At 41.4% G+C, this 19,217-nt stretch overlaps 1 protein-coding gene across 2 annotated transcripts in view; it reads left to right on the top strand.

Annotated features, from left to right (window-relative positions):
• The window catches only part of LOC121721453 (NXPE family member 3-like), a 36,886-nt gene extending 22,041 nt beyond the window's left edge, over positions 1-14,845 (top strand). The window contains exons 1-7 of one of the 2 annotated variants that reach the window (XM_042108398.1): positions 3,910-4,825; positions 4,913-5,509; positions 5,645-6,060; positions 6,172-6,242; positions 6,441-6,644; positions 12,607-12,944; positions 13,738-14,845. In XM_042108398.1, coding sequence (XP_041964332.1) covers positions 5,249-5,509; positions 5,645-6,060; positions 6,172-6,242; positions 6,441-6,644; positions 12,607-12,944; positions 13,738-13,938 — 1,491 coding nt within the window. In that variant the 5' untranslated portion in view covers positions 3,910-4,825; positions 4,913-5,248 and the 3' untranslated portion in view covers positions 13,939-14,845. Of the gene's footprint in view, positions 1-3,909; positions 4,826-4,912; positions 5,510-5,644; positions 6,061-6,171; positions 6,243-6,440; positions 6,645-12,606; positions 12,945-13,737 lie in introns of those variants that run through there. The other variant, XM_042108397.1, reaches the window with a different exon arrangement.
• Positions 14,846-19,217: the final 4,372 nt, after the last annotated feature.

Raw genomic sequence — 19,217 nt, forward strand, 5'->3', positions numbered from 1 at the left:
AAATTTTTTTTAATTATTAATATTATTAAGATTTTACTGAGGTCGGTTTTGAAATTATCTTTTGAAAACCTGAGCCATTAAAAACGACTGAAACAATGCCCCGGAATGAGCCACCTCCTTGCGCACACCCGACCAGCCTATCTCTCCTCCTTTGTCACGTGAACTCGCGCGCAGGGCACGCCAGATGCGCAGCACCATAGCAGTTCAGTAAGCATCTTTAGATAGCAGGCATGGTCGCTGACAGGCTGCTTCTCCCGTGCCCCATCAGCCAGGTAACATTCAGATCAAGCAAAAGCTTACAGTTTGCCCTCTAAGCCCAACATGTAATAATTTTGTTGTGCAGTAAAATGTCTCATTCAGCACCAAACAAGCATTTTTGCCGACTGGTCACCTGATAAACTAGTTAGATGAAGCTAGATAAAGTTACGCTGTAGCCCAAATCAATGACAGATAACGTGACGACCACATACAAATAATTTCGGTAGATTTTGCAAATGTATGTGTTAAGAAGAACGTTTTCTGTTGTATATGTTTTGTTAGGCAACATGTATTAACACATTCATTTGTGACAGAAGAAACGGGAAGTTCCCCATTACCTGTGAAAAATGCCCATCTGCATCTGCATTCATTTAATGACAACAGTCAGTAGCCCACTATAACTCCTTCTCGTACTGTTTAGTCTCTTTATTGTCTTACAGATCAAGTAAAATCGTACAGTTTGCCCTCTAAGCCCAACGTGTAATCATTTTGTTGTGCAGTAAAATGTCTCATACAGCATCAAACAGCTAAGCATTTTTAGCCGACTGGTCACCTGATAAACTTTTACGCTGTAGCCCAAGTCAATGACAGATAACGTGAGGACGACCACATAGGCCTAGGCTACAAATAATTTCGGTAGAGTTTGCAATTGCAAATCTATGTGTTAAGACAAACGTTTTCTGTTGTATAGGTTTTGTTAGGCAACATAAATTAACACATTTTGGTCTCTTTATTGTCTTAATTGTATATTGATTTACTAATTGCAGCACAAGTCAAATTTCATTCAACATGTGTGTGTATTTTTTTTTATAATTAAGTGTTCCACGTGCGCTAAAAAGTGCCCCCCTCCCCGAGCACCTGCACCCCAAAATGTCTAGGTGCACGCCACTGCTCCTGGACCACCAACATAGCATCACTGGCGAAGAAAGCCCAGCAGTGCCTCTACTTCTGGCGCAAATTGAAGAAGGCAAGTGCCACGCCTCCCGTCATGACCACATTATACAGAGGGACCATAGAGAGCATCGTGTCCAGCTGCATCACAGTGTGGAGGGGTTAGGTGCACTTCAAGGGCACTTCAGCCGCGACCCACTGGTTGGGGCTCGTCACGAAGTCCAGAGTGCTAACCAGTGGGCCACGGCTGCCCCCAAGTTTCTCCGTACGACTCTACAGCTGTCGACAGAGTTTGATTTTAGAATAGAACGAGCTCACAGATCCCTATTGCAGAGGCCCACTAACCCAAGTGCAAGCCCCAGGTCATTCGTGCTGAAGTTTAACGGTGTGTTTCCACACACCGAAATTTCGCGTCGCTCTCATTGAGGTTGAATGGAGACGAAATTCGCCCTGGTTGGGCAAAATGAAAGCGAATCGCCGAGGCAGGCGAAACAAAGTTGGGCAAAGTTTAACTTTATTTAAATGAGGACCATTCGAGAACCAATCAGGTCCGCGTCTTTGTGTTTGGAGGCAGGAGTTACAAAAAAGTCTGACCAAGATGGCGGAGACAGAATAGAAACTAATGCGTTAGCTTATGGCTAATGAAATCCCGTGATTTCGAGTGTTTTTTCCCCATAAGTAATTTAAATACTCTTTGAGATAATGTCAATTAGCACATCGTTAAAACAACAATCACGATATTATCGCAGAGGATATATATCGCCCACACCTACTCAGGAGTCTCCACCTGTGAGAATGAGAGAAAGCAATTTTTAGACCATATCAATGTCAAACAATTATCTGGTGATGCAAAGGAATGGCTGGACTTGCCCATTTCCCCTTCTGAGCTCCAAGAAGTAATTTCACATCTTAAAACTAATAAGACCCCAGCCCCGACGGCTATGTCAATGAGTTTTATAAAACATGTAAAGAACTATTATCCCCTCTCTTACTAGATGCGTATAACTGTATGTTAACTAAAACACTTGCTCCATCATGGCGAGATGCCACTATAACAGTCATACACAAGGAAGGTAAAGATCCCTCGGATTGTGGCTCATATAGGCCCATTTCCCTCCTTAATGGGGACCTGCGCCTGCTTACAGCTATCTTGTCTCATAGAATAAATAAATATCTCCCAGGAACAATGTCCGTAGGCACTTGAACGTTATGACCTGTGCAGCTTCTCATGGTTCAGATGCCATGGTTTTGTCCTTAGACGCAGAAAAAGCGTTGGACCGTGTGTCGTGGAAGTATTTATTTCAAACCTTGGTACGATTTGGATTTGGTAACAAGTTTATTTCATGGATTCGCATCCTGTACTCGGGACTAGGGCTGCAATTAGAGTCAATGGGCACCTATCACAGTCTTTTAATCTTGAAAGAGGTACACGGACAGGCTGCCCTCTGTCGCCAGCTCTTTTTGCCCTTTGTATTGAGCCATTTGCGCAAATGATTAGAGACAATACAAACATATCCGGAATTAATGCAGGAGAAGAAGAACACAAGATCTCATATGCGGACGATGTGCTCCTGTACTTATCAAATCCAGCAGGTTCTATACCTGCTTTAATGGACAATGTCAAAACATTTGGAAACTACTCGGGCTATAAAATAAATGTCAATATGGATAATAAGGCAATGGATATCAACAGGCGAATTTAAGACAATAGTGATTTTCATTGGCCAAGTGAAGGTATTAAATACCTTGGCATTGTAATAACACCTACGCTGGATAAATTATACAGTGTTAATTATGACAAAATAATTAATAACATTAAACAGGATTTAGCCTGCTGGTCTTCTCTTCCCTTGTCCCTGCTGGGACGAATAGAATCTATCCGTATGAATGTTCTTCCAAGGTTACTGTACCCATTTCAGATGCTTCCTATTCCCATACCTAAACCAGTATTCTGTATGTTGGACCGTTTGATATCCCACTTTATATGGCAGGGTAAGAGGCCCAGGATACGACTTAAAACCTTACAGCTTCCTAAACCTGATGGGGGACTTGCTTTACCATGCCTAAACTTATATTTTTGGGCTGCGCAACTAAAGCCTATGGTTGCTTGGATTATTAACGACACCTCAACTAGGTGGTTAGACATAGAAATGTCACAATGTGAGTATACACTTCAACAGATATTTTTCTCCAACATATCATTTAAACTGGATGAGCATGCACAGTAAATGTCACAGCAATACATTTCAGACACAACCTTTCTCGAAACCATCGTAGCGTTGTGAAAACACTCGAGCATCTTAACGGGTACTTCTCACTGAGGTCACCAACAGGACATACAAGGGAATTACAACTTAGAATACATTAACCAATTTAGGCTTACGTTCCCATTCTTTATTGTATTTACTTGTGATGAATCAGATTTTAGCGTGCTGTGGCCAATCGATTTCCGTTTCAAAAATAAAAATTAACACAACAAAAAACGGGAAAAGGATTATTTAATTTCCGTTTTAAAATAGGCTACAAAATCAAAAAACGAGAATCAAGTCGTTTTCCGTTTTCCTAATCGGTTTCATCAATCGGCTAAACATCAAAATTAGGGCTGTCAAAATTTAATCGAATTAATTACATACTCTGTGATTCTAAGCATCAAACGTGATTCAGCCAATCACAATCAAGGACCGGAACTATCAGTTTTAGAACACTCATTTTACTTTTACTCCGAACGTTGGGAAGGCCCATTCAAGTGAATGGAACTTTCTGCAGCGCTTTGAAAAGCCGTGTAATAAATATATATATAAGTATGTCTTCATGTTTGACTTGAAGCTGGCAATTGTATTACAGGATTTGATATGGGATGGGAGGGAGTTCCAGAGTTTGGAGGCTACCCCTTACGGAAATTAACCATGGTTTTACTATAACAAAATAACCACGGTTTTACTATGACAAAATAACCGACAGACACCATTCTGGGTCCCCATGCTTGGCCCTCGTCCTAACTCCTTCTCCCCACCAACAGCTCCATTGATGCCTCTTGTGAGGATCGAACTGATGATTTTCAGATTATGAGACTGATGTGCTACCTACTGCGCAAAGGCTATCGAGGCTCCAGCTGCAGATGTCAGTACGGAGACCTCAATGTTTGCTAAAAGAAAAATTATGCTATTTAATATTTCTCAATAACTCATTTGCCTTTTAATAACTCATTGGCCATTTTCTGTGAAGAATATACAAAATAACATATTTTCAGTGACTGCACACAGTACACTCCCCCTATGCATAACTATTACTATGTGGTGTTCGTGTCTACTGGACCAGAGTGTAATAATAAGTGTTATGTGTCTGTGCCTGTGTCTGAGTGTGGGTGTCTGTGTGCGGGAATGTTTTCATTCTGCACCCGTAGTACGGTGTACATTTTAGGACATCCTCAGCTGTCAGACATCAAATGAAAAGGCATCAAGTCTCAAGAAAACTGCTGTCAAGTTTACGGAATTACACTATTATGTCTCAGACATCAGATGAAAAGAAGTCAGGTCTCAGGAAAAGCGGAGTCACGAATAGTTTCTAGATGAAAAGTTATCAGTCAGGTTTCAGACATCAGATGAAAAGGAGTCAGGTCACAGGAAAAGCGGAGTCAGACTAAAAGGTCTCAGATAAAAAAAGTTATCAGAGTCAGGTTTCAGACATTAGATAAAAAGGAGTCAGGTTTCAGACATTAGATAAAAAGGAGTCAGGTTTCAGACATTAGATAAAAAGGAGTCAGGTTTCAGACATTAGATAAAAAGGAGTCAGGTTTCAGCAAACCGCTGTCAGAAGAAGCGGAGACGAAAAGTTTTCAGATGAAAAGTTATCAGTCAGGTTTCAGGAAAACGACTATTTCTGTTAACTGGTACAACAAGCAAACTTATTTGTAATATAATAGGCTATGAAATAGTTGTTTTCTGAAAGCTGGTTCATCTCTGTTCAGTGGCAGTGGTCAAACATCTATGATGATGGGCCTTTTCCTAGGCCTCTCCAGCAGCATCCCAGGAACAAATCCGATAGAGTTGCTAATGAAACACAAACACTCAGAAACCCAGAGGCATCTCCAGCCTCCGCCATGAAGGACCCGGGTCTCAGTTCCAAAGAGTGGGACCGGATACAGAGGGTGCTTCACTGGGGTGGACCGGATCGACAGGTCTCAGCTGTAGAAAAGAGCACCAGTCCTGAACACTCCACCTTTGTTATTAACAACTTCAATGGCACTTACTACGTGGGAAATGAACTCCTTGCCACCATTGTTGCAAAGGACTTTACTGGTGTGCCGAAACACTATGGAGGGGATTTCTTCCAGGCAAAGGTTTTTTCAAATGAATTAAAGGTGATTTTACTTTCTGTTGTTATTGAATACAATGACTGTGCTTCTAGTCAGTCCAGATGAAAAGAGTCTATTGAATGGATTAGCTGAATGTCAATGGCTGTTACCTGAGTGTTTCCTCCTCCTTCTGGATGATAGGCCAATGTGTTTGGAGAGGTAATGGACCATCAGAATGGCACCTACACAGCCAGGTTCATCCTGCCCTGGGAGGGCACGATGTCGGTGGCGGTCCGTCTGATACACTCCAGTGAGGCCGTACTAGTTCTCAAGAAGCACCGGAACACGGATTCCGACCGTGTCTACTTCCACGGCTACTTCGTGGGCAAAACCACCCAGGGTACTCATGTGGTGCAAAGGGTGGAGTGCAACATCAAATGGGACGGGGTGGTGCTGTCGACCCAGAGGAACTGCTGCTGTGAGTACCATGATATCCGCACAGGGCTGACGTGGCAGTGCCACAAACCCAGCATTTTGCCCTGTGATGCCCTGCTGGACCACTCTATAGGTGGCACCAGGGATCGCTCGACTGCCTTTGAAAACCTACTCCTGAATAGGTAAGAGACAGGATTAGTACCTAGCTATTGACATTTATTAATTATTTTTAGTGCTGTCAAAATGAACTTGTTAATCACAGTAATGTGCTTTTATGTTTTGTGTTTCCTCAGTAAATATATGAACCGATGGATTAAGGGTGACGAGCACCTGATTAGAGTCCTTGCCTCTAAGGCAACTATCGGTATGTTTTTACTCTGACAGACATGACACACAAAACTGAGTAACATAACATATATCAAATCAGTGTATAATCCCAAGCAGCAAAACACATGATTTGAACCAAAACCAACATTTGATTTAGGTTGTATTTTTGTGCTATATTAATGACACATTGTGCAAAAACCACTCGGCAGACCGTCTCATACTGTCTTGCCTTTAGGGGTGAGAGAGTCATGTAGACCTGGACTGCCCACGCCAATACCAGCAGGATTCTATCTGAACGACGTCTGGACGTCATTTGTGTGTGCCGCGCATCATTTTACAGAAAGTGCCACAGCCCAGTGTCTGAAGGACAAGAGCATCTACATTATGGGCGACTCCACAGTCAGGCAGTGGTTTGAGTTCCTCGTCAAGACCATACCTAGTGAGACATGTGCACGCACACACACACACACACACACACACACACACACACACACACACACACATGTATATTTAAGCAAATAAATGCTACACCTGAAACACGTGAAACAGAATTTGATTACATTATACACTATTTATGGAGACAGTTGTTAATCCCAAGCAGCAACTAACTTAACCTTCTTAACATTACATTATTAACATTGGCTTATTGTTTTAGTCTACATACGGAATCTTAAATCCTTGTCTTAACCATGTGCCCATTTAGCCTGTGTCATACAGCTGAAGTGTCACTAATGTTTCACCTGTAGCCTGTAAACCTTTTTTTGAGAAAAGCATTCCTTCTGGTGTTCAATAGACACACTTGTGATGGCTTAAGCCAGAGCTGGACATTTTCTCGGTGGGCCGATGCACTTTTGGGCAGAATCACCGGTGTAATTACCAGTATTGTAATCTTAAATTACAATATAGCTGCAAGCAGCCATGAGGGGGCCAAGCAGTTGAGCAGGAGTTGGGATTGGACTGGACTGGACTTAACTGTGTTGTGTTAGATTGGATTGGACTTCATTGGATTGGATTGGACTGGACTAGATTCGAAGGTCACCAAATGTATTGTGTGTCCTCAAGATGTACTCCTAAGATCACATACCAAGTTTGGTTTAAATCGGTGAAAGTGTTGATAATTATAGCACCCCTAGTGGTCAAAGGTCACCAAAATAATTGTGCAGTCTTAATATGGGGACATGACTCCACATACCAAGTTTAGTTTCAATCGGTGAAAGTGTTAATAAATATAGCGCCCCTAGTGGTCAAAGCACACCAAATTAATTGTGCATCCTCAGGATGTAGTCCCAAGTCCACATACCAAGTTTGGTTGTGATAGCTTCACAAGACCTGGTGCTAGGGCTCAGTTGTGTTTCTAAGTGATATCAAGTGACCTAGAGGGCTGAATTGTGGTCAGTTCAGAGATGCTTGTAATCCGGCAGTGGTGTGTACATCACACAGTTATTCTGCCGGTTTCCTACGAAAACTACAGGTTCTCAGCTTTCTATAGAGGTCAAACATTTGATGGTAGGCCCCAAAAGAGGTGGGAACAATGCCCTTGTAAGTAGGCAGACAGTGCAATTTCAGGCAAAAACTTTTGTATTGGGAATCATGTGGTTAAGGCATCAAGAGGGGGGTTTACCTAACACACATATCGTAAAACCACCAATTACCAACCATTTCGTTTGAAAAAATTCTAAAACAACTATGTTTTTTAATCCAAATTCAAAATAACATTTGATAATGAACCTTACATTTTTCAGTAGCCGTGTGTAGATTTGGTTCTTACCGGGGCTTTTACTGCCTGAAATATCCAGAGTTTAGTGCTGGGCTGGTGGGTGCCTATTTCCAACTTTTCTCACAGCACATCAACAGTTTTGATTCTCGTCGTAAATAAAAATTCCACTGGAGCTCCAAGTGGATTTGTACACGCAGCCTTACAACACTGTTTACAGCTCTTCGAGTCACAGTAAAATTCCTTTTTTGGTACATAGCTAATTTAGATATACTTATGGTGTGGGTGCTTGTGTTTCTTTAGGAATCTGCCTTGGTTTGCATAGAGATAAATATTAAGTGTGACACATACACGTAAGAGGTCGGAAATACGGGACGGTTGGTAATAGGTGACGTTCCTAAGCCTACTGCCTACTGCACAGCCAGGGATGGGCAAAAATACATCAGGATGTATTTCAAAATGAAATACCCTCATTTTTAATGTATCAAAATAAACTACAAAATACAGTAATCATATTATGTATCAAAATAAAATACTGTATTTTTGTATTTTGAAAATACTCAAAATAAGGGGCAGCCGTGGCCTACTGGTTAGCGCTTCGGACTTGTTACCAGAGGGTTGCCGGTTCGAACCCCGACCAGTAGGCATGACTAAAGCAAGGCACTTGGCACTGCCCTCTAGCAAGGCACCTGGCACCTAACCCCTCACTGCTCCCGAACGCCGCTGTTGTTGCAGGCAGCTCACTGTGCCGGGATTAGTGTGTGCTGAGTGTGTTTCACTTATTCACGGATTGGGATAAATGCAGAGACCAAATTTCCCTCACGGGATCGAAAAAGTATATATACTTATACCTATACTTTTGTCAAGAGAGTATGGAAGCACTGCAAAAAACCTTTTCTTTATACCAAAACATTTAGCCTATTAACACTATATAGGCCTAGTAAAAAACGATGTATACAATTTGGCCCCTGTGATACCAAATAGTATACTGTATGCAAGTTCATGTAGTGTGATCAGAGTTAAGAATCATTCAAGAATTTACATTTAGTCATTTAGCTGATGCTTATCCAAAGTGACTGACAGCTTTCAATTAACCACATTATGATCAATAGGCCAAAATCATAATTGTCTATCTGTGCCGAGGTTCCTAATTCAAGTCCAGGGCAGAACTGAATAAGAAAATCATAAGTATCTTGAAGTTCCAGTACGTGAGAAACTTGATGTACCTAAATATCTCCAACATCAAGTATGCAGCTAATAAGGAAATAAATGTGTTACTGTATTTAGACTAGGTGAACTTCTCCCCACTGTGGAATGCAGAAAGAGATGTTACAAGGAAAGGAATTCAAACACACCCAACACCTTACCATCTATTGATGTCATTGTGGTTCATTGAGAGAACTGTAATTTTTTACTTGTTAAGGATTAGTATAGAGGCAATAGGACTGGTTGCCTTGGTCGGTGTCCTTTGCTCTGTGAACTTGCACTGGTAAACTTGCTCATCTTGCGTACGACTTCACAACAGGGCTTCACACCAGAGCTGATGCTTCAGCAATAACCGTCACTGAAATACTGTGAGCTTCTTTGAACACAGCTGTTCTCACATTAGCTGATTGCAATAAGAGTAAACCATTGTTGCCTAATTACCAATTATTCAGTGTGCCCACACTCGTACTACATACATGTATCAGAAATACTGCCCATCCCTCTGCACAGCTACCAGCTATAGCTACCACTACACTCAACACCAACTCATCTACATCCAAACTGGGTTTGAGACTGCACACTGCGCAGATGCACAACTGAAAAAAAAAACAAAAAAACGTTGACTTCTTGACTTCAAGACACAATGCTTGGGTGGGCTTAGCCTGGCCCCTGCCTAGAGCCGGCCCTGATGCAGGGTACTGTCAAGCAGTGAAGTGATATGCAGGTAGCCAATGTTCATGTCACCTAGCTGAGTTACACAGAAGACAAGCCCTGCTTGGTGCTTGCTCTGTTATGGTATTTCTGTCCCTCCCAAACTGCGTTAAAATGGTGCACCCCTGGACCCTCATAGGCCAATATGATCCACAATATTAATCAAAATGGTAATAATAACAATAATATAAATTAGGGCTGTTAAAATAACTGATTAATTTTGATTAAAATAATTTAAGAAAAAATAACTGATTAAAAAAAATTACACAGATTAATCGATTCCGTATGACCTTTAACCCCGAGCTGTTGTAGCCAGTAACCATTAGACTGTAAAATAAAGGAGAGAGAAGAAAATGTGCTGACTAGATCATTGATTGGAACATTTACTTTTAAACAATGGCCTGATGGTGTTGATAAAAATAAAGTGTTGATTAAAATAAAGTCCTCTGCAATGTCTGCAGCAAGGAATTTGCATATCACCGGAGTTCATCAACTCTAAAGTCGCACATCAATGCAAAGAAATAGTGTTGACATTGAGGGAAGTGTTAATTTATTTTCGTTGTGTCCCCTAGGTTATATCTGTGGCCTGAAATACCTTGTATGTGAAAAACAACTTCTTCCCGAAGCACTTTTGAATTTATTTCCTCAGCATATTAGGTCATATCATAGATTATTATGGCCATTATTAAAATAATAATAGAGTTTTTGAACTTTAATGTCACTATTGCTGATTATTCAATGATTTATTTGAATTTCACAGCAAAAATGATATATGCGATTAATTTAGATTAATTAATCACAGAGTATGTAATTAATTAGATTATTTTTTTAATCGATTGACAGCCCTAATATAAATCTGATATCAAATAGCAATAGTAATAATACAAAAAGAAATAAAAAAAAAACTGTCTGCAGGGGATGTGTCTGACCAATCATGGTGCGTGTGGGCGGCCGGGACCAAAAATGCCAGGGCCAATTTTTTTCCATGTTATTTTGATAGTCCTTTTAACTTGCACTCAAAGTTGTTGTTTTTGGAGTTGAGCGTGCCTGTTTTACCACTCACTTAGTAAGTATAAGTATAAGTATAAGTAAGTATAATCTTTTGATCCCGTGAGGGAAATTTGGTCTCTGCATTTATCCCAATCTGTGAATTAGTGAAACACACTCAGCACACAGTGAGGTGAAGCACGCACTAATCCCGGCGCAGTGAGCTGCCTGCAACAACAGCGGCGCTCGGGGAGCAGTGAGGAGTTAGGTGCCTTGCTCAAGAGCACTTCAGCCGTGCCTGGTCGGGGTTCGAACTGGCAACCCTCCAGTAACAAGTACAAAAGTACAAAATAACAACCTTATTTTGAGTATTTTCAAAATACAAAAATACAGTATTTTATTTTGATACATAATATGATTACTGTATTTTGTAGTTTATTTTGATGCATTAAAAATGAGGGTATTTTATTTTGAAATACATCCTGATGTATTTTTGCCCATCCCTGGCTGTGCAGTAGGCTTATGTATAGGAACGTCACCTATTACCAACCGTCCCGTATTTCCCTAATGTTTGCAATGTCATGCTAGAGCAGCGGTTCCCAAACTTTTCCCCCCACCGGCTACATTCCGACTCGGCTCGCGTACCCCCACCATCCGACACATAAAAACGTAACGCATTCTACGTAACGCCCCCCCTCCCCCGCGTTGACAATATTTGTCCGTTTCCCGGTTTTAGGTGCATTTGGTCAGTTAAAAAGTTATGAAAAGTAGCCTGCATAGTAGCCTAACTACATCCACATACAATATCTTATAATAGGCCTACAACAACGCCTGATAAGGATGTATTCGTTTGGACAACATTAGGCTATACAGCCTAGAAAGGCTAAACTTAGGCTACCTTTAGTTTGTTAAATGTAAAGCCTAGCTTAATGTTACCTTTCTTGCCCATCTTAAATAACTCTTAGCTTTGCTCCTTCCCTCCTTTCTGTTTTTGTTGTTTTCAAAAACCTGTTATATCCGCAAAACTTCCCCCCCCACGGACCACGGACCATCCAACGCATTCAAAAGTAACACATTCTATTAGCTATTCCAGGCGTCATGTTTAATAAGCTGCCCTTTTTTTGATGAACACATACAGAGTTTATAAATGATATCCTTTCATTTCATGTTTCCATATCATTATGACCTGATTCGAAATTATGTATTTATTCATGAATTAATTACAAAAGATTTAAAATTTTAATTTTACACCTGTCCGCCATAGCCCTTTTCATCTCGCGTACCCCCTAGAAGCAGCTCGCGTACCACAGTTTGGGAATCCCTGTGCTAGAGCATGGCTGTCATGGCTATGTGTTGTTTTATCACATAGGACAGAAACGGCTATGTTTGGCTAAGTTATGGTTATCACAAAATTGTTTTATGTCATAGGACTGAAGCAATTTGCTACATGTTTAGTCATCACACTGTTGTTTTTAGGGGCAGTCGTGGCCTACTGGTTAGGGCCTCGGGCTTGGAACCAAAGGGTTGCTGGTTTGATCCCTGACAAGTAGGAACAGCTGAAGTGCCCTTGAGCAAGGCATCTAACCCCTCACTGCTACCCGAGCGCCGCTGTAGCAAGGCAGCTCACTACTCCGGGTTAGTGTGTGCTTCACCTCACTGTGTGTTCACTGTATGCTCTGTGTGTTCACTAATTCACGGATGCTATAAATGCAGAGACCAAATTCCTTGTATACGCAGGAATACTTGGCCTAGGAACCTGATTTACATTTACATTTTCCCTCAGCTCTAAAGCGCATGAACCTCCACTCCGTATATCTAGTGGGTCCCCTGATGGCTGTGGACGTACAGAACAACATCAACCTGCACTACCGCTCACACGGCCTGCCCCGGCGCTGCGGCAGGACCCCGATGGCGTCGTTTCACTACATGAGTAACGAGATCGATGACATGGTCGGTGGGCCGAACACGGTCATCGTCTTCAGCATGGGGCCACACTTCATCAACTTCCCACTCACATACTACGCCTATCGCGTGTCTCTGGTTCGCCGCGCAGTGGTGGCACTGCTGAAACGTGCGCCGCAGACCAAGGTCATCATCAAGACAGCCAACACGGGGTACAAGGTGAACACTTGAGGTCGTCTTCTCTTACCACTTACCCTGCTTGGAGGGGGCCGTTGAGACTCACATGTCAGTGTGCAAATTCACAACAGTGCGTGTGTTTGTTATAGAGATTGAGAGACTGTTAGAAATGGTGGCTCCTGCTTCTCTGTTTGAAAACTGCACCACCAGAGTGGCTAGATATTGTGATGCCGACATTTCTGAAAAGGATCTAATTTGAGAAACTCCCATAAACATTTGCTAACTTGGCAGTTAACAATTGTGGTGCCGTCATCATAGCTATGAAAGAATATCAAATCGTTTTTTTATGATTTGTTCATAAATAAATGATAATAATGGCCCAAAGATTAAACCCAGCAAGACAACACAGGCCAAGGATGATGGTGTTGAGGTACGGTAATGGCGACACTGATGGAGACCCCTCATTTACTCATATGAATACAACACAATTGCACACACACACACACACCTGAGGTGACGGTACAGGACAGAATGTACATCCTCCATGACTGTACACTGTGCTATGTGTGTGTGAATTTAGCTGAAGTGTGTGGTAAAATATGTGATTTTTTTTTGGCTGGAGTTTGTGTTAAAATATGGGATTTTTTGCCTACTGGAGTTGGTCTTTTGCAATAGTGTTATGTTGTCTCCATAGACTGTATAATAGTTGCGGCATGTGTGTTTTGGTTAGAGTTAGTTTGTGTTGAGATGTGTGTTTGTGTGTGTTTTGGGCCACTCACTGTGTGCTCATCTTAAAGTGTGTGTGTGTGTGTGTGTGTGTGTGTGTGTTTGGCAGAATATCTATGACAGTCACTGGTATGGTATGCAGCTGGACCAAATCCTTCGAGAAGCATTCCATGACGTGGGAGTTTACATCCTGGATGTGTGGCAGATGACCTCCTGTCACTACGATAAAGGACAAGAGGACATCCATCATGCTCCAGTGGTCATCAAAAACGAAATTGATATTCTTCTCTCCTTTATGTGCCCCCAGTAAAGAGGCAAACCCTCCTGCTTCCTCGTCCAACACTTTCTCTCAGTTTGTCCTTGTGTAAGCACCTGCAAAATTTACGTTTTTCAGTATGCTTAGTAATCTTGTACTACCCTTTTGTTACTGTATGAATTTACTCCATGTACCAGAATGCTTTGTAATTTACTTGCTTCTGTGATTTACAACATTCTATACATGTGCACCAATCAAATGTCTTTGTTTGTTTTGCTTTTATTTGAACTGTTTAAGCAGCCAATGATTATTTGTTATTTGTTTATGCCCGCGAAATCGCGGGGAATGTGAAGGTTCCATCTCCTCAGAGAGGAGAAGGCTCGTTAGTCACGGTCCGGGTCTGCACTGGAGAGAGAGAGGATACTTTGCTGCCTGTAGTTTGTGGAGACCATTGGACAAGTTCATAGGCCCACTTACTCCGTAACATCAGCGCATTGTACTTGCTTACCCCTTCTCTTTTAAGTTATCGGTCTGCTATTATTTGTCTAGCTAGCTATTTGTTCAGTGCTATTCATATATCTATGAGTGCTATTGTAGCTGAAGCTATCCTGACCTGGGTAGCTGACCTGCTATCATAGCTAGCTCCTGTTGCATTCTCCTTCAGAGACGGACTCGATTTGTGCTTCGGTGCTGGGCCCACCGGAGCCAGACCTCCTAAGGACGACTGCGTTTTGCCTCCGGTGCTGAGCCCACCGGAGTGCCAACCGCCAACTACCCGCTGCTGCTGTTGAGGTGTGCACTGCAGGCTGACTGCAGAAATATCCTCCACCGGAGTCGCATCCTCGGCTAGCTGGGACATAGCTGCCTCCGATTCCTCTGTGTCAGGACTGAGCGGAATCTCCCGGTTCTGAGTGATCGGTCATGAGTAACGTCAACTGCACTTACACTGACACACACACACGTTCCCTCGTTCTCGTTTGGATCACCGGCAAGTTGGAGGGCCGTTCAGCGGTTGCTGTCCTGCCTGCAGCTCATAGAGCTGCCACTTGTGCACCACCGAGCTCCAACGGCCAGCGAAAAGGGGGGTTGGGGCTATCTTTATTTTAATAAGTATGGGGTCAATACTATATTAATGTGATTATATGGTATGTTGTTTGTAATGTATCGCTGACTGTTTGTTTCTTTCCACACTGGTGTCTGTTTAGCTTAAGCTAACATAGCATTATATGTTAATCTTTAACATTACCATTCCTTAACGTTCGGTTTTATCGTAACTTACCCTTGAGTGAATTGTTCGCTCCCTGACATGTGTCAGCTTTTGGGTTGTCACGTCCACGACGTGGCTATTATCAAATAAATATTTAATTATTATATTTCTTTATATCCAGGGTGTATTGGCAATTCATTTAACTACATTCACTAGTCTGATTATTATTTTCACATTGATTATTTAAATTCTGTAGGAATACACTATACACGAGCTATATGCTAAGTGTAGTAATTTTACAGTGGAGGCACCGCGCTATTCAATTGAATTTATTGTCTGTAATTGTTAGCCTACTGGTATTCAGGAATCTCAGCCAGCTCACCATTCCACCGCTGAGACCTTTAGGATCCTGTTTGCGCCATTTAATTAATTGTTTATGTATTGTAATAGTGCCTGTGCACACACCCGTTAAGAAGGGGTTGCACTTGTAAGAAAAAATAGAAAAGGTTTTCTCTTCTTTGGATTGATACAGCAAAGTGGTTTATTCCATTGTAAAATGGTAGAAAGGTTCACAAAAGTTCAACCTATGCCTGCCCTCGGCATATTCTCTGGAGTTCTCTTTCCTTTGTCCTGTCTGGGTCAACTACTTCGTTCTGTCTGCGTGAACTACTAAAAGTTACCAACTCAAGTCATCATATGCTGGTCTCATTGCGGCAGGATTAATTTCTTACATCCTGATGACACCATGTCACTTTGCTCCATTCTCTTAGCTGAGCGGTTTCCAACACACCTGATGCACGACCTCCCTCCCGACACCTTAAGAAATGTGCCACTAAGAGCGATGAGTTGCAGTGAGTAAAGGTGGCGAGTTTTGGGTTCGGGCAGTTGCAGGCCTGAACCCATGCTGTCAAAACAATGTAGTTTACACAGGTAGGCCTACTACTGAAACCCTCCACGGAAACACCCTGACATAAAACACAAAAGCAGACATTTGCATAAAGGAATGTAAGTGGGAATCAAACAAGCCATATCTACCCGTCTTCACAGGCCAACTGCGTGAACTGAAGTAAACACAAATATCAGCTGCACTGTGTTCATCCTTTACAAATGATGAGGTAGGTTTACATGGAGGCTTTTAATCCAATTAGAATCGGAATAATGGCTCAATTGGAATAAATGACACACATAAACACCTTGATCAGAATAAAATTGCCAATCTGATTACAATTTTCATCGGAATGAGAGGTGGTATGTTCTGTTCTTATTCCGATTGAGCCATAATTCAGATTCTAATCTAATTAAAAGTGTATGCAGTTAATCGGGTTTCCTGCTGTAGCTTTTTAAGCAAAACGGTAATGGCTGATCAAAGACTAGTGTTTGTTAAGACATTGATCGGAATAAAACATAGCCCATGTAAAAAGATCACACAAAATGTTTATTCAGAATAGTTTAATCGGAATAGAAAAAAAAAACAGTGCTAAATATGGTGCTAGCTGGAATCATGTGTATGTCTTGTAAAGGTGTACAATATTGGATGCAGGGATGCTGCTCTTTTCTGCTCGGGGTCTTGTTACCATATGATAAGTCAGGCGTTCAAAGTTTTAATGGGATCATCATATAGGGCAGTGTTTCCCAAACCTTTTTTTCTGGGGACCCACTTTTTAAAAATGACAGACCATCGCGACCAATTCACTTCAGAGCAAACAATCATCCACCAATATTGTTTTATTGTTTTAGGCCACAGGTTCTCAAACTTTTCATCATTAGCGTGGAAAGTTGGAAATGACTACCGAAAAGATACGCCTGTCACGGTATGTTGTAAGAATGGAACAAGTGGCTTTTGCGCAATAGCCAAAAGATAATGTGCCTTTATTGTAGGCTTAGCCTTCACAAGGTGGAAAACGAGAGGAAATGATAGCATTTAAAATGTCCATTTAAATTGTAGCCTAATATAATGTGCTGTAGTGTGTTTTAAATCCAAAATATTAAGGAATGTGAAGAGGGTCAAGCTGAAGAGATGGTGTCCGTTAATGTTTGTGCAAAAAGGCTGATTCATGTCCCTTGCATTTTGCAACTGCGAGGTTCATGGCAGGCGCCCCACAGAAATGTTTAATTTTGTGAGTGAGATGTCCACGCTGTCCCCTCTGTGTTTGCCCCCCAGTTTCAGAGCTATTCTAAATGCAAAATTGCACATAAGTGACTGTAGTTAACAAACTAGATCCTAATAGAAAACTGTTAGTGTTCCTGGCTAAATGGTATAAGTTAGGCTATTACACAACATAAATTGTGTTGGTGACCCAAATAAAATCTCCTGCGACCCACCCGTCTTTGGGAACCAATGGTATAGGGTACTGTTCCATTGGGAACATCAAGGCACAGGGTATAGTTTCACTGTCCAAACATAAAGTGCTGCCTGTTTCAAGTTTTACTTGGAAACAAAGAAGCCAGATAAGAGACATGCACAGGAATACATTAAATATAAAGTTAAGTTTTCTATGCTCTTCTAGAATGTTTACTTTTGAAAACAACACTACATAACTCACATTAAAAAAAAAAGCCATGGCGAAGCTGAGGTTAGTGATTGTTCCACAGTGCTTTGGATTATTTTATTTTTTCTTCTGTTTTTTGTTGTTGTTTACATGTAAGTCTGTTTGAACCAAAGTGTCTTAATGACTGAAAGTAAATTCTAAATAAATTAATAAAATTATACTTTTACAAAGAATATTGCGTGAATGGGAAATGATGCCATCAAATGTATTGAGAAAGTGTTGGTGTGCAACACAAAGTGTTGGTTGTGATGAATACAATGGAATCTAATGTAATCGAAAGTTGCGGAGTGCCTGTGCAGAGGCCTTTCTTTCACACAAAGTCTGAATTTTCAGATGATATAGGCCATATGCACAAAATCACGCAGGCAATTAAATAGATGTGTTCTTATTAGTCTTTACACCAAGGACAACATTTGAGACTGCACAAATGTTCTCCTTAGTATGTAAAGACTAATATGAGTACATGCATTTAATTGCCTGACATTTTGTCCAACAATCCGGACTTGACGTGAAACGACCTTAAAGGAGAATTCCGGTGTGATATTGACCTAAAGTGTCACAACATAAAGGAGAATTCCGGTGTGATATTGACCTAAAGTGTATTGAAACATGATACCGAGTGTGAACGTATGTCTCATAGCCCATCTCGGCTTGTCCCCTGCACTCCAAAATCTGGCGCTAGTTAGCCGATGCTACCAACAGCTTTTTCAATAGTGGTGCTTCGGCATCGGGCTAGCCATGCAAATAAATCACTGTTTTACACCCATTTACGAGGCTCAATGTATCTCCACACTTCATTGGTAGACTTCCGAGGGCCCTGACATTTAAAACGAGACATTGAGAACTTTGAAAAAGCACTGGTAGTTTACTTACAAGACGATTTATACAGACAGTATCTTCACGAAGTTTAGCGTTTGCAGCCATCTTGAATTTAGTCACGATAAGTCGAGCAACGAGTAAGAATGAACAGGTATGATAAGGGATCAGATTCCAAAAATAATTCAGTGGAAATGCATGGATTCCAGTTTCTTCCAGTAGCAGCAACTGGAATCCATGCATTTCCACTGAATTATTTTTGGAATCTGATCCCTTATCATACCTGTTCATTCTTACTCGTTGCTCGACTTATCGTGACTAAATTCAAGATGGCTGCAAACGTTAAACTTCGTGAAGATACTGTCTGTATAAATCGTCTTGTAAGTAAACTACCAATGCTTTTTCAAAGTTCTCAATGTCTCGTTTTAAATGTCAGGGCCCTCGGAAGTCTACCAATGAAGTGTGGAGATACATTGAGCCTCGTAAATGGGTGTAAAACAGTGATTTATTTGCATGGCTAGCCCGATGCCGAAGCACCACTATTGAAAAAGCTGTTGGTAGCATCGGCTAACTAGCGCCAGATTTTGGAGTGCAGGGGACACGTCGAGATGGGCTATGAGACATACTTTCACACTCGGTATCATGTTTCAATAGACTTTAGGTCAATATCACACCGGAATTCTCCTTTAATCTAGTTGCTACCATGTAACAAGTATTGGACGTTTTTTTTATGAGAATATACTGTAGGTAAATAGACCTTT

Source organism: Alosa sapidissima, chromosome 10 (genome assembly GCF_018492685.1).
Source record: "Alosa sapidissima isolate fAloSap1 chromosome 10, fAloSap1.pri, whole genome shotgun sequence".
NCBI classification, from domain to species: domain Eukaryota; kingdom Metazoa; phylum Chordata; class Actinopteri; order Clupeiformes; family Clupeidae; genus Alosa; species Alosa sapidissima.